The 15,031-nt window shown below is 53.8% G+C and overlaps 2 protein-coding genes across 6 annotated transcripts in view; both read left to right on the top strand.

The window, feature by feature from the left end:
- Positions 1-1,570, top strand: part of LOC119967885 (centromere protein Q-like) — a 70,285-nt gene extending 68,715 nt beyond the window's left edge. For all 5 annotated transcript variants that reach the window (XM_038800974.1, XM_038800975.1, XM_038800973.1 and 2 more), the window contains one exon: positions 1,310-1,570. In XM_038800974.1, the coding sequence (XP_038656902.1) occupies positions 1,310-1,459 (150 nt within the window). In that variant the 3' untranslated portion in view covers positions 1,460-1,570. The remainder of the gene's footprint in view (positions 1-1,309) is intronic.
- A 2,430-nt stretch (positions 1,571-4,000) lies between these two features.
- LOC119967887 (serine protease FAM111B-like) lies at positions 4,001-14,699 on the top strand. The gene is made up of 2 exons (XM_038800978.1): positions 4,001-4,122; positions 12,961-14,699. The coding sequence occupies exon 2, from the start codon at positions 13,053-13,055 to the stop codon at positions 14,529-14,531; it is 1,479 nt and encodes a 492-aa protein (XP_038656906.1). The 5' UTR covers positions 4,001-4,122; positions 12,961-13,052; the 3' UTR covers positions 14,532-14,699.
- The last annotated feature ends 332 nt before the right edge of the window (positions 14,700-15,031 follow it).

Consider the following 15,031-nt stretch of genomic DNA (forward strand, 5'->3'; position numbering starts at 1 on the left):
CCCCCCCCCCCCCCCCCCCCCCCCCCCCTCCTCCCTTAACCTTACTTTTTTAGGACACTACGGGCAATTTAGCATGGCCAATCCACCTAACCCGCACATCTTTGGACTGTGGGAGGAAACCGGAGCACCCGGAGGAAACCCACGCACACAGGGGGAGGACGTGCAGACTCCACACAGACAGTGACCCAGCCGGGAATCGAACCTGGGACCCTGGAGCTGTGAAGCATTTATGCTAACCACCATGCTACCCTGCTGCCCCGTGGAGTAGGTGAATCTGGCTGCAGTTCCTTTGCCTATTTTAGTGTGTTGCGCTGGTTGCTGGCCCATTTGCCCAGAGATCACTTGTTTGGCCTCAGCTGGAGTAGTGCACGGTGACACAGTGGTTAGCACTGCTGTTTCACAGCACCAGGGTCCCAGGTTCGATTCCCGGCTTGGGTCACTGTCTGTGCGGAGTCTGCGTGTTCTCCCCGTGTATGCTGTGTTTCCTCCGGGTGCTCCAGTTTCCTCCCATAAAAGACGAGCTGTTAGGTGAACTGGACATTCTGAATTCTCCTCTGTGTACTCGAACAGGTGCCAGAATGTGGCAACTAGGGGCTTGTCACAGTAATTTCATTGCAGTGTTAATGTAAGTCTACTTGTGACAATAAAGATTATTATTATTGCAAGAATTTGGACAGCAAGAATAATGAGCTACAATCCAGCAGCTCAGTTAGTTCAACCTTTACAGGGGCAGCAGGGGGAGGGAGTCCTGGAAGAAGAGTGCTATACATCGCGTTGCCAACACATGTTTCTCTCCCATCTTGTCTTACAGCAGGCCTCACATCGCTAGAACGATGCAGCATTTCAGCTCATCTTGCCTCTGCTGGCTCTTTGAAGGAATGTGCCCAGTTAGCCCCACTCTCCTCTTTTCCCATTGCTCTGGAAGTGTTTTCCAGTTCCAGTATTTATCGAATTCCCCATTTTGAAAGTTCCTATTGAATCTGCTTTCAGGCAGCGGATTCCATATCCCAACAACTCGCAATGTAAAACTGATTTTTCCTCATGTCGCCCTTGGTTCTTCACCATAAGTAAAACAATTCCAGCTTCTGCAGACTGCAATCCACCACCCCCAACCACACAGCAGGAATTCTTTCCTCACTTTATAGTAACTGAATCCAATGGCAGGTTTCCCCTCCAACTGTACTCTGTACATCGTCCCCACCCCTCTTATCCTGCTCCATCAGGGCAGCATCTTTACCCACATGGTGTGGGAGAAAACATGATAACTGTGTGGCACCCCTGTGACCATCTGTCTGTTCTGTGCTCACAGGAGAAGCTGATGGGCATCGGAAATCGTGACGCACTCCTTCAGGACCTTCAGACAATTCAACGTTCCCCTGCCATGCAAAACCTGTTGACCTTCCTCGAATACGCCCACGCAGAAGCTGACGGTGTCTCTCCTATTGGCCACGGAAATTAATTTGCTGTTCATTTTGTGTTGTGTCTCTCCACAGTTAACTTAACGATTCCTTACATTGGTGTTATACATATCCAGAAACAGATTTATAATAAACTGTTAGTTTTAACCACATCCTGGTTGCCTGTGTATTTTTCATCCACTATCTGTATGGGCGACGCAGTGGGCACCACGTTGCTGTTGAGTGGGTCCACAATCAATCAAACCCCTGCAGAAAGGGAATCGACGGGACATCCTATCAAGTGCCGGACTTGCCCCGTCTAATAATGAAGGTTGCCCCTCATGTCTCAATCTGACCTCCTGTTCCTGTGTAACAGGCTGGAAAAGGGGCTGAATGGGGCCTCCTCCTGTTCCTGTGTAACAGGCTGGAGAAGGGGCTGAATGGCCTCTTCCTGTTCCAGTGTACTAGGCTTGAGAAGGGGCTGAATGGCATCTTATTCCTGTGTAACAGACTGGAGAAGGGACTGAATGGGGCCTCCTCCTGTTCCTGTGTAACAGGCTGGAGAAGGGGCTGAATGGGACCTCCTCCTGTTCCTGTGTAACAGGCTGGAGAAGGGGCTGAATGGCCTCCTCCAGTTCCTGTGTAACAGACTGGAGAAGGGGCTGAATGGACTCCTGTTCCAGTGTACTAGGTTGGAGAAGGGGCTGGATGGGGCCTCCTCCTGTTCCTGTGTAACAGGCTGGAGAAGGGGCTGAATGGGGCCTCCTCCTGTTCCTGTGCAACAGGCTGGAGAAGGGGCTGAATGGGGCCTCCTGTTCCTGTGTAACAGGCTGGAGAAGGGGCTGAATGGGGCCTCCTCCTGTTCCTGTGCAACAGGCTGGAGAAAGGGCTGAATGGGGCCTCCTCCTGTTCCTGTGTAACAGGCTGGAGAAAGGGCTGAATGGAGCCTCCTCCTGTTCCTGTGTAACAGGCTGGAGAAAGGGCTGAATGGGGCCTCCTCCTGTTCCTGTGCAACAGGCTGGAGAAAGGGCTGAATGGAGCCTCCTCCTGTTCCTGCGTAACAGGCCGGAGAAGGGGCTGAATGGGGCTTCCTCCTGTTCCTGTGTAACAGACTGGAGAAGGGGCTGAATGGACTCCTGTTCCAGTGTACTAGGTTGGAGAAGGGGCTGGATGGGGCCTCCTCCTGTTCCTGCGTAATAGGCTGGAGAAGGGGCTGAATGGGGCCTCCTCCTGTTCCTGTGTAAATAGCTGGAGTAGGGGCTGAATGGCCTCCTCCTGTTCCTGTGTAACAGGCTGGAGAAGGGGCTGAATGGGCCCTCCTCCTGTTCCTGTGTAACAGGCTGGAGAAGGGGCTAAATGGGGCCTCCTCCTGTTCCTGTGTAACAGGCTGGAGAAGGGGCTGAATGGGGCCCTCCTGTTCCTATGTAACAGGCTGGAGAAGGGGCTGAATGGCGCCTCCTGTTCCTGTGTAACAGGCTGGAGAAGGGGCTGAATGGCCTCCTCCTGTTCCTGTGTAACAGGCTGGAGAAGGGGCTGAATGGCCTCCTCCTGTTCCTGTGTAACAGGCGGGAGAAGGGGCTGAATGGGGCCTCCTGGTCCTATGTAACAGGCTGGGGAAGAGGCTGAATTGGCCTCCTCCTGTTCCTGTGTAACAGGCTGGAGAAGGGGCTGAATGGGGCCTCCTGTTCCTGTGTAACAGGCTGGAGGGGCTGAATGGGGCCTCCTCCTGTTCCTGTGTAACAGGCTGGAGAAGGGGCTGAATGGGGCCTCCTCCTGTTCCTGTCTAACAGGCTGGAGAAGGGGCTGAATGGGGCCTCCTGCTCCTGTGTAACAGGCTGGAGGGGCTGAATGGGGCCTCCTCCTGTTCCTGTGTAACAGGCTGGAGAAGGGGCTGAATGGGGCCTCCTGTTCCTGTGTAACAGGCTGGAGAAGGGGCGGAATGGGGCCTCCTCCTGTTCCTGTGTAACAGGCTGGAGGGGCTGAATGGGGCCTCCTCCTGTTCCTGTGTAACAGGCTGGAGAAGGGGCTGAATGACCAACCTAAATTGCCCCTTAAGTGAAAAAAACAGAATTGGGTACTGTAAATGTTTTTTAAAAAGGATCCTCACACTGCCTTACCGGGTGTGCATTGGCAAAATGTGTGGTCTGTGGAAGAATGAATTGTGTGGAGCTCAGGAAGCTGTCGTTTGGTCCGTGCTCTGCGTTTCTGCTGCTTCCCCTCAACCCTCTGCATCGCAACCTCATCATCATCTCCCCCCTGTTCCTTTCTCCTGCACCTGACCATCTCGCTTCCCTTCACAGGCATCTATTCTATTTGCCTCAGGCACCGGGTTTCCAAAGGGTTGGCGAGATCCCATCAATCCTATCATTCCGTGGCCCAGATTCCTGGCTCCGTCAGATCCCGCAGCCTCTGTGACTCACCGTGGTTTGGCCGTGACCCAACCCCACTTGCATACACCTGACGTGGCAGCATCCTGAGCTCTATCGATTGGCTGTCACTGTTGGCTAATGAGGGCCCGGGTTTGATCGTTTCTGTCGACCTTCCCCCTACGGTTCTCACAAACCCCACCCCTCACTCCCTCCTGTGTTTGATATAAGGAGGAGGATGCCTTTGGCCAGCGCCACTCGAGGTGAAGGAGCAGAGAGGAGGACTTCAAAGGAGGTTCTTGAATGAGCGTCACTAATCATTCGCTGGTCGTCACCTCAGCTGGTGTGGGGAACTCTTGGTGAGTTGACTCCCTTGTGTCATTTTGAATGTTGGGTTGAACGTTTAAGATGCAAAGTTTCTGTCCATGGCTGAGGACTTAACTTCCCATTTCGCTATGTTTTCCTCGCCTCGGGCGTTGCTCGATCCCTGTTGGAGCTGTCACTGGGGAACCGCCTCATGGCTGGAGGTCAGTGCTCTGCGCCCCCTCACCGGGAACGTGCAGGCACAGGCGTGGCCGGAGCAGAGAGAGAGAGAGAGACGAGCAGTCGGTTCTGAGACACTCCCATCAGCTCTGCTCTGCCCGCATCTGTGATTCAGGAGTTCCGATCCCACGAACAGGCCATCCCAAATCCCCTCTGCACCAGATGGCCAAAGTTCAAGAAGACAAGGATATATGTTTTAAAACGGGCAGGGGTAGACCATGGGGCCAGTCGAGTCTGATCCGCCAAATAGTACCATCCTCATAAAACCTGAGAATCTCTGCAAACAGAGATTGCATTCTGCCATTCGGCCCATCGAGTCTGCACCCACCCGACCTAGGAAACCGGAGCACCCAGAGATTTCCCCCCCCCCCCCCCCCACCCCCACCGACTCCCCCTCATCCCAGGGACCAATCTCGTGAGTCTTCACTCTACCTGTCTCCGATACAAGTACTTATCTCCTGAGATTCGGAGACCCAAACTGCCCGTGGTACTCCAGACATGGCCTCACCAAAAACCTATACAGCTTGCAGCAAGACCGATAACCCTAGAAAACCTACAGCACACAAGGAGGCCATTCGGCCCATCTTGTCCATGCTCGCCCGAGGACACCCACCTTCCTGCGCCCGGTCCACAGCCCTGCAGCGTACAGCACTGAAGGTGCAGATCCAGGCACTTTTTTAAAAGAGTTTAGTGTCTTTGCCTCCGCCACCAACTCGGGCAGCGACTTCGGGACTCGCCACTACCCTCAGCGTAAAAAAGGTTCTTCGTCGTGTCCCCTCTGCATCTCCTGCCACTTATCTTGAATCCACATCCCCTGGTTCTAGAACTCTCCCCAGAACTGCATCCTGTCCACCCCCTATCTCTTCCCCTCATAATTCTGTACACAGCTTAATTCCTCTCCTCCAAACCCCCTGCAATAAACACTGACGTGAGAGCGCGGATACAGCGAGAATGTCCCCTCCTGTGGGCGAAGGAGCAGAACCTGGGGTAGGCACCAACAGGGAATGTTCCGGAGCAGCTTGTCCACCCTGAGAGTGGGTCGGTAGAGGCGAATAGAGTAACCGGAGTCAGACTGGTGGACGAAGGGCACAGGCGGATACGGAGGTAGATTTCGATGAGGCGGTTCGAGTGGGGGACAAACACCAACACGGTCTGGGTTGGGCCGAATGGCCATGTATCTTGGTGGTGGTGCCCACAAACGGGGACCAGACGGAGCACCTCTTGTGAGGGTCTCGCAGGGGATCGGAGACGCCCAGGTACTTGACCTCTCGGCAGGGTGACACCCTGGCACTGCCAAGGTGCCCAGCGGGCACTGCAAGCTGGCTGGGACACTGTCAGAGTGGTACCAGCAGGATTCAGGCCTCTGGGTGCCCTGCGACTGTGAGGTGGGCTGCTAGGGTAGCCCGCCAGCCCCCTTGTCGGTGAGTTTGGGCTTTGTCGGGGTTCAGGGGGGTTGTGTCAGGGGGTGTTTTGGAAATAGAGACACCATTTACAAATGGCGTCCCGATCACTTCCTGCACCTGGGAATTCCAACGGCAAAACTCCTCAGTGTAGGAAATGGTGGCCTAAATACCCGGCTAAACATGCTCGCCGGGCGACTCTGTTCCAACTTGGTTACAACTCTGTCTCCCAGTCTCCCTTTCTCTCTCCACTGTCGCCTCCCCTCTCTCATCCTCTCTCTCACCCGTCTCACTTTTCCCCCTCTCTACCCCGTCACTTTCCCTCCCTCTCTCTCTCCTCTCTCTATCTTCCCCTCTTCCACTCTTTCCCCCTCCCTCTCAACTTTTTCTGCGTCCCTCTCCCCCCTTTCTCTGCCCCCTCCCCCTCACTCTGCCCCCCCCTTCACTCTGCCCCCCCTCACTCTGCCCCCTCCCCTTTTCCACCTCCCCACTCCTCCCTCCCACCTCTCTTTCCCTCTCTCTCCCACCACTCGCTCCTGGCTTCTCTCTCTCTCTCACTCACTCACTCCTCGCTCTCTCTCTCACTCCTCTCTCTCTCTCTCTCACTCCTCTCTCTCTCTCTCTCGCCCCCTCTCTCTCTCTCTCTCTCTTCCTCTCTCTCTGTCCCACCCCTTCTCTTCCACCTCTCTCTCCCTCCCTTCCACATCTCTCTCTCTCTCTCTCCAAAACTCTCTCTTCCAACACACTCCCCCTCTCTCTTCACCTCTCTTCCATCTCTCTCACTCCCCTAGCTCTGTCTCTCTGCCTCTCTTTCACCTCCCGCTCCCCTCCATTGCTCTGTCTCTCTCCCCCTCGCCCTCCTCCTGTCTCAGTCTGGTTTAGATGTTGCTGTTGAAGGTTTGGTGAGCTCCTGCAGTGCCTCTGGGCAATGGTTCACACGTCTGGCTGCTGCAATGGGCCAGTGGTGGAGGGGGTGAATGTTGAAGGTGGTAGAGGAGGTGCCGGACAAACTCACTTTACACAGGATCGCATTTCATCAGATTAAGTGGCAAAGAAAATGGCCATTCAGCCCATCTAAAACTACCAGCAGAATTCTCAATCCCCATCTCCCTGGTATCGTCCTCCTCTAGCACGGTAGCATGGTGGATAGCACAATTGCTTCACAGCTCCAGGGTCCCAGGTTCAATTCCCGGCTGGGGACACTGTGCGGAGTCTGCACGTCCTCCCCGTGTGTGCGTGGGTTTCCTCCGGGTGCTCCGGTTTCCTCCCACAGTCCAAAGATGTGCGGGTTAGGTGGATTGGCCATGAGAAACTGCCCAGCTGGTTTAGCACACTGGGCTAAATCGCTGGCTTTGAAAGCAGACCAAGGCAGGCCAGCAGCCCGGTTCAATTCCCGTACCAGCCTCCCCGGACAGGTGCCGGAATGTGGCGACTAGGGGCTTTTCACAGTAACTTCATTGAAGCCGACGCGTGACAATAAGCCATTTTCATTTCATTTCGATTTTCATTTCATTCCTTAGTGTCCAAAATTGCCCTTAGTGTTGGGTGGGGTTACTGGGTTATGGAGATAATGCGACGGTGTGGGCTTGGGTAGGGTGCTCTTTCCAAGAGCCGGTGCATACTCGATGGGCCGAATGGCCTCCTTCTGCACTGTAAATTCTATGAAATATACCTTTTTTGCATCCTCTTCAATGCCGCTATAGTCTGTTGTGACCCTGTGACCTGGATTGCACACAGCGTTCCGGGTGTGGTCCAGCCAAGTTTCAAAAACCGGTTCAGCAGAACTGCTTTTCCATTCTCCCTCCAGACATGGGTTAGGTTTCCTCTTTTTTGAATGCCCCGTGGCCATTACTCCAGGTTTGAAGATTTGAGTCTGCGCTTTATTCTCCAGATAATATGCTTCCCTCTTATTTTTCTTCCCAAGATGCTGCCCTTCATATTGGTCTGTTTTCAACTTTCCTGGCAATCCTCTGTCCCTTCCGCACGTTCCTCAACGCCTTCTGACAAATTGTTGTCTTGACTATTTCCCCACAACAACCTCGCACCCTCCACAGATTTAGAAATTGTGTTTTGGGCGGAGACATTCTGTTTTGAAATTGCGGGAGGGATTTTCCGCCCCCCCCTCCCCCCGGCGTGCGATTGGTGGTGGAGACGGACGCGGCCTGCCATAGACCAACAGCGGTATCTTCCAGTCCCGCCACTTTCAACAGCTTTTCCTGTTGCTCGCGACCTCCGTCACTGGGAGACCCGCAGGCGGGGGGGGGGGGGGTCACCATCGGCGGGACCGGAAGATTCCGCCAGCGGGAAGGGGCCCTGTTTTAATTGAGGAAATTGTGTTTTGTGTATTCCCCGTCCCGCTCGCCACATTCCTGTTTCACCCCGGTGGCGTTGTGCTCCGTTACGCCGGCTGGTCAACTGGGTTTCCCATTGCCGAGCGGCCCTGTCATGATGTGCAGACATGCACATAGTGAGATACAGACAGGCAGCTAAAGAACACAGAGAACAGGACATAACCAATCAGCAGGCAGAACACTTGGGGGTGGTTTCCCCACTATGAAAGGCACGAGGCACTCACACTCCGCCTCTTTCCACTGGGGACATCTACAGAGTGAGTTAGGGTGTATATATCACATAACACCTACAGCACGTGGCTAAGAGCTAGTAGATAGATAGATAGAACAGATAGAACAGTACAGCACAGAACAGGCCCTTCGGCCCTCAATGTTGTGCCGAGCCATGATCACCCTACTCAAACCCACGTATCCACCCTATACCTGTAACCCAACAACCCCCCCTTAACCTTACATTTTAGGACACTACGGGCAATTTAGCATGGCCAATCCACCTAACCCGCACATCTTTGGACTGTGGGAGGAAACCGGAGCACCCGGAGGGAACCCACGCACACACGGGGAGGACGTGCAGACTCCACACAGACAGTGACCCAGCCGGGAATCGAACCTGGGACCCTGGAGCTGTGAAGCATTTATGCTAACCACCATGCTACCGTGCTGCCCCGACTGGGTTCAGTCAGACAGAGTAATCACACTCAGGTTAGCAGAGAGTCCAACTCACAGAGAACTGAGCTAACTGTGTGACAGGTTCAATAAATCAGATTGAACTAACTTCAAGGTCTGGAGTCTATGTCAGTCATAGCTGCATCCAGTTGCAGCCCGTGTTATCTCAGTGTGCTTAACACGACATGGTACCAGAAGACTGCTATCCCCAGGTGGCTTACCTCAATCTATTCCGTAACGACCAGCAAATGTATCCCGGCACCATGGAAAAGATCCAGACTCCTCAACTGCTACGGACCTCCGGCAATCTCAGTGCCAACTAGCAGACATTCAAGCAAAGGTTTCCGCTGTACATGGAACCCTCGGACCTCGAAGGTGCGTCTGATACAAGAAAGATCGTGCTTCTCCTCTCAACTACAGGGGATCAAGCCATCCAACTCTTCAACTCGTTTAACTTCACAGACCATCCTGGACAAGTTTGATAGTAATTGTGAAGTGGACACCAATGAAATCTTTGAGCGCTAAAAATTCAAACAACGCCTATAAGGTAAAGATGAATCTTTCAACCCCTTAACTAACCTTCGCCTGCTAGCGCTGTCCGGCAACTTTGACTCCATAATCAGAGACCAAATCGTGTTTGGAGTTCACTCTGATCCTCTGAGAGAGCAGTTTTTAAAAATCAAGCATATGACCCTGCCAGTTGCGATTGAAACACGTACAGTGCATGAGCACGCCAAAAATCGGTATTCCCAATACAAATCGGCTGAAAATGAGAAACCTGTCTCCCAAGAGGCAGAGAGTGTGCAGGCCATTGCCCGGATGCAGCGCCTCAGCATTGTTGAAAGCGGCCATTTTGCACACTTTTCCCGGGGCCCCACGCATACGCGATGCGAATGGGATAACGAAGCGGCCGATCATCACACTGCACAGGTGCGAATGTCTGCCGTCCGCATGTGCGACGACGCACGGAGCGTAACAACATCATGACGTGCCCGAACTGCAGCACCGCCCACTTACAGAAACACTGCCCTGCAAGAGGCAGGCGATGCTGAAACTGGGGGAAGCCTGGACACTATGCAGCCTTCTGCAGGTCTGCACCACCAGTCAAGGGCCAACGCTCCCAATTCCAACGCAGGCACGTTCGGAGCGTCCAGCAAGGTTTACAGGATTCTGATCCTGGCAGTACAACGGATCCAGAGAACGATTGCCTGGAGTCCCCCTACCATGCGGGCATCATTACCACATGAACATCCCTCACTGACATCATCACGGAGCCTGCCCATCCTCACTGTGGATTCTGCGGACGAATGGCGTGCGGTGATGCAAGTAAATCAATGTTCAAGCTGGACACGGGGTTTCTGCCAATCTACTTTCACAGGCAGATTTCAACCGCATCAAGAAGCCACCCAAGCTGCTTCCAGCAACCTGCCGGCTCCTGGACTATAACGGCAATGCCATCACAGCACTGGGATCCTGCCATCTGCTCGTCGCCAACAGGAGCATTCACGCAAGGCTAAGGTTTGAAATCGTCAAGCCAGGCAGGGCCTTCCTGCTCAGCACACAGGCAGGCAAGCAGCTAAACCTTGTGCAGTGGGTCTACACAATGACCTCCCCCCAACGTGGATCTTCAAGCCGGCATTGACGACATCCTCGCTCAGTATCCAGTTGTGTTTGATGGGATGGGCACTCTGCCATATCGGTACACGATCCTGCTATGGCCTAATGCCACGCCTGTGGTCCACGCACCAGGCCGGGCCCCGGCTCCACTGAAGGAGCGCCTGAAGGCGCAGCTCAAGGATCTTCAGGACCAGGGCATCATCTCCAAAGTTACAGAACTGACTGGCTGGGTCAGCTCGATGGTCTGTGTAAAAAAGCCTTCGGGGGAGCTGCAGATCTGTATTGATCCCAAGGACCTCAACCAGAATATAATGTGGGAACACTACCCCATCCCGAAGCGGGAGGAACTCACCAGGGAGATGGCGCACACCCGGTTTTTCACCAAGTTAGATGCGTCACATGGATTCTTGGCAAATCCAGCTGGATGAGTCCAGCAGAAGGCTCTGCACCTTCAACACACCGTTTGGCAGGTACTGCTATAACCGTATGCCGTTTGGCATTGTCTCGGCCTCGGAGATCTTCCATAGAATCATGGAGCAGATGATGGAGGGCATTGAAGGGGTTCGTGTGTATGTGGACCACGTTATCAGATGATCCACAACCCCCGAAGAGCACGTCTCTCCGTCTCCAGCAGCTATTCCGCCGTGTCCATGCCAATAGCCTCAAGCTGAACAGGGCCAAGTGTTGCTCTGGCACTGAAATTCTTGGGTGACCAGACATAAGAACATAAGAGCTAGGAGCAGGAGTCGGCCATCTGGCCCCTCGAGCCTGCTCCGCCATTCAATTAGATCATGGCTGATCTTTTGTGGACTCAGCTCCACTTTCCGGCCCGAACACCATAACCCTTAATCCCTTTATTCTTCAAAAAACTATCTATCTTTACCTTAAAAACATTTAATGAAGGAGCCTCAACTGCTTCACTGGGCAAGGAATTCCATAGATTCACAGCCCTTTGGGTGAAGAAGTTCCTCCTAAACTCAGTCCTAAATCTACTTCCCCTTATTTTGAGGCTATGTCCCCTAGTTCTGCTTTCACCCGCCAGTGGAAACAACCTGTCCGCATCTATCCTATCTATTCCCTTCATAATTTTATATGTTTCTATAAGATCCCCCCTCATCCGTCTAAATTTCAACGAGTACAGTCCCAGTCTACTCAACCTCTCCTCGTACTCCAACCCCTTCAGCTCTGGGATTAACCTCGTGAATCTCCTCTGCACATCCTCCAGCGCCAGTACGTCCTTTCTCAAGTAAGGAGACCAAAACTGAACACAATACTCCAGGTGTGGCCTCACTAACACCTTATACAATTGCAACATAACCTCCCTAGTCTTAAACTCCATCCCTCTAGCAATGAAGGACAAAATTCCATTCGCCTTCTTAATCACCTGTTGCATCTGTAAACCAACTTTCTGTGACACCCAGGTCTCTCTGCACGTTTTAATATTTTATCATTTAATTAATAATCCCGTTTGCTGTTATTCCTTGGATTCGATCCCATGCCCTGGGCCACTGTCCGTGTGGAGTTTGCACATTCTCCCCGTGTCTGCGTGGGTTTCGACCCCCACAACCCAAAGATGTACAGGGTCTGGAGATTGGCCATTCTAAATTGCCCCTTAATTGGAAAAAAAGAGTTGGGTACTCTAAATTTATTTTTAAAATTACAAATTCTTTTTCAAATTATTTTTTTTTTACATTTAAAATGCCCAAGTCTTTTTTTTTTCCAATTAAGGAGCAATTTAGCGTGGCCAATCCATCTACTCTGCACATCTTTGGGTTGTGGGGGTGAGACCCACTTAGACACGGGGAGAATGTGCAAACTCCACACGGACAGTGACCCAGAGCCAGGATCGAGCCCGGGTCCTCAGCGTTATGAGGCAGCAATGCTAACCACTGTGCCACCCTGCGGCCCTCAAATTTAGAAATTATGTTGCAAATTTAGATATTATGTTTCAAATTTAGAAATTCTATTTCAAATTTAGATATTATGTTGCAAATTTAGAAATTATGTTGCAAATTTAGATATTATGTTCATAGAATTTACAGTGCAGAAGGAGGCCATTCGGCCCATCGAGTCTGCACCGGCTCTTGGAAAGAGCACCCTACCCAAGGTCAACACCTCCACCCTATCCCCATAACCCAGTAACCCCACCCAGCCTAAGGGCAATTTTGGACACTAAGGGCAATTTATCATGGCCAATCCACCTAACCTGCACATCTTTGGACTGTGGGAGGAAACCGGAGCACCCGGAGGAAACCCACGCCCACACGGGGAGGATGTGCAGCCTCCGCACAGACAGTGACCCAGCCGGGAATCGAACCTGGGACCCTGGAGCTGTGAAGCGACTGTGCTAACCACTGTGCTACCCCGCTGCCCAAATTCAAATTCAAATTTAAATTTCGAAATTCCGTTTCAAATTTAGAAGTTACGTTTTAACAATTGGGATTCTAATTGAGATATTGTGTTTTCTAATTTATAAATTGGGTTTGGATTGACAAATGATGTTTGCGAATTAGAAATTTTGCATGTCGAAGTTGTGCTTTTGTCCTGGATGATGTTAACCACCGTGACTGCTTTTAGAGTATTCTAGCTCCTAACTGGACATTATTTGTTTTCTCCGCAGGTGAATAGTCAGCCTTCCGGGTCTGATTCAAAATCCTGGTATCTTGGTCAGAAAGGCCTTTCTGATTGAATCGATCGTCCAGAGCAGTCACAATGGCTTCAGCGGATACGGAGAGAGGATTCACGTTTGCCTTCCAAAGCTCTGAGGGCGAGAAGCACGCAGCCAAGGGCAGGCCCGAACAGTCTCTGCTTTCTGCTCTGAGGAACTCGGCCAATGTGTTCGGCGAGGAGGAGAAGAAAAACGAGGGAAAGACAATCCAGCTGCTGGAGCGGGAGCACCTCCGAGGGGCCCTCAATTTGGGGCTGCCCTGCAGATGCCTGCCAGAGAACGCCCACCTGGAGGTGTTGTTCGCAGGGAGCGGCGGTGGCTCCCAGGGCCGAGAGGACGTTGCCGGAGACCAGGAGTGCGCGATGTTTACTGTGGCCTCTGCTCCCGGAATTCTGAAGGACCCCGAGTCCGGGATGGACCTCTGTGTCTTCGCTTTGGGAGGCGAGACGGCAGGCGAGGCCCTGAGCAAGGACGGCAGGTTCCTACCTGAGGTGGGGGGCGCGGGTTGGCAGCTGGTGGAGCGGCAGAGTCGCCAGGCCTTCCAGTTGACCGTGGCTGCCAAGCAGCTGCAGGGCGGGGCTTACGAGCTGGGCTCCGGGGAGGCGGGGGCCTGCGGACAGGCCTCCCTGCCCGGGGGGAGGCCAAACCTTTGCGAGCTGGCCCGGGAGCTCGACGACTACTTGAAGGGTCGGCCTGGGGGCGGGGAGCCTTGGGAGGCGGCGCAAAAGGAGTTTGAAGAGCTGACCGGAGGCAACGTGCCCAACCGGGTGCCCAGCAACATCGCCAAGCTGCCCATGGGCATGAACGAGTCGGTGGGCACTCTGTCCTGGAATCGACCCGGCAACGAAGGCAAGGCTTCCTGCTTCCACCTGGCCCAGGGCCACGTGCTGACCTGCTACCACGCGGTCAAGATGATGGTGGGGGAGGGGGTGCCCGAGAGTGAGTGGGGCGCAGTGGTGAGAGAGGCAGCCACTGTGAGCTTCACCTTCCGCACAACCGGCGAGACCCAGTGGAAGTTGGCCAGTCTGAAGGCCGTCTCCCCGGAGCTGGATTATGCCGTGCTGGCCCTGGAGATCCCCGAAGGCCGAGGGGCCGAGCTGAGGCCTGGCCTGGCTACCTTTGCCACCAAGCCCGTCGCCCAAGGGGTAGTGTACACCGTGGGCCGCCAGTTCACCGAGGCCCTCGTGCTCGTCCCCCTGAGCCAGGAGGAGGACGATGACCTGTCCGGCCGCCAGAGTTTCCAGGCTTTCTCCGGGAACACCTTCGCCCAGCAGGCCAGGCCCGAGCGGGTGCCCTACGACAAGGAGTTCCTCCACGACCCCGCTGCCTCTGGCTCGCCGGTCATTAGCTACTACGGTGGGTTGGTGGGCATCCACGCTGGGGGCTACAAATATAAGGAGCGGGTGGTTGAGTTTGGCCCCACCATCCAGGCCATCGCCGCCAGCATCAATGCCGCCGACCACCCCTTGTATCAGCAGCTGTTTGCCACCAAGTCTCAGAAGGGTCGCTGCTCCATCATGTAAAGCATGGGGAGGGGGAAGGGGGGGCGGGCTGGTAACTGGGGGAAACTACAGAGTCAGTCACTAGCTGGAGTGGAGCCTGGGTGGGGGGGACCTCCTAGACTTGCCGGGGGCAATGGGCAACGGAGAATTCCGCACCTTTGGGGAGGCCCGACGCCGGAGTGGTTCACGCCACTCCACAACGCCGGGACCCCCCGCGCCCCGCCGGGTGGGGGAGAATCCCAGCCCTGAACTGTGCACAGTGACTCCCAGTGTGATACAGAGACAGGAACTGTGCACAGTGACTCCCAGTGTGATACAGAGACAGGAACTGTGCACAGTGACTCCCAGTGTGATACAGAGACAGGAACTGTGCACAGTGACTCCCAGTGTGATACAGAGACAGGAACTGTGCACAGTGACTCCCAGTGTGATACAGAGACAGGAACTGTGCACAGTGACTCCCAGTGTGATAGAGACAGGAACTGTGCACAGTGACTCCCAGTGTGATACAGAGACAGGAA

The sequence above is a fragment of the Scyliorhinus canicula genome, chromosome 6 (assembly GCF_902713615.1).
Source record: "Scyliorhinus canicula chromosome 6, sScyCan1.1, whole genome shotgun sequence".
In the NCBI taxonomy this organism is placed as follows: domain Eukaryota; kingdom Metazoa; phylum Chordata; class Chondrichthyes; order Carcharhiniformes; family Scyliorhinidae; genus Scyliorhinus; species Scyliorhinus canicula.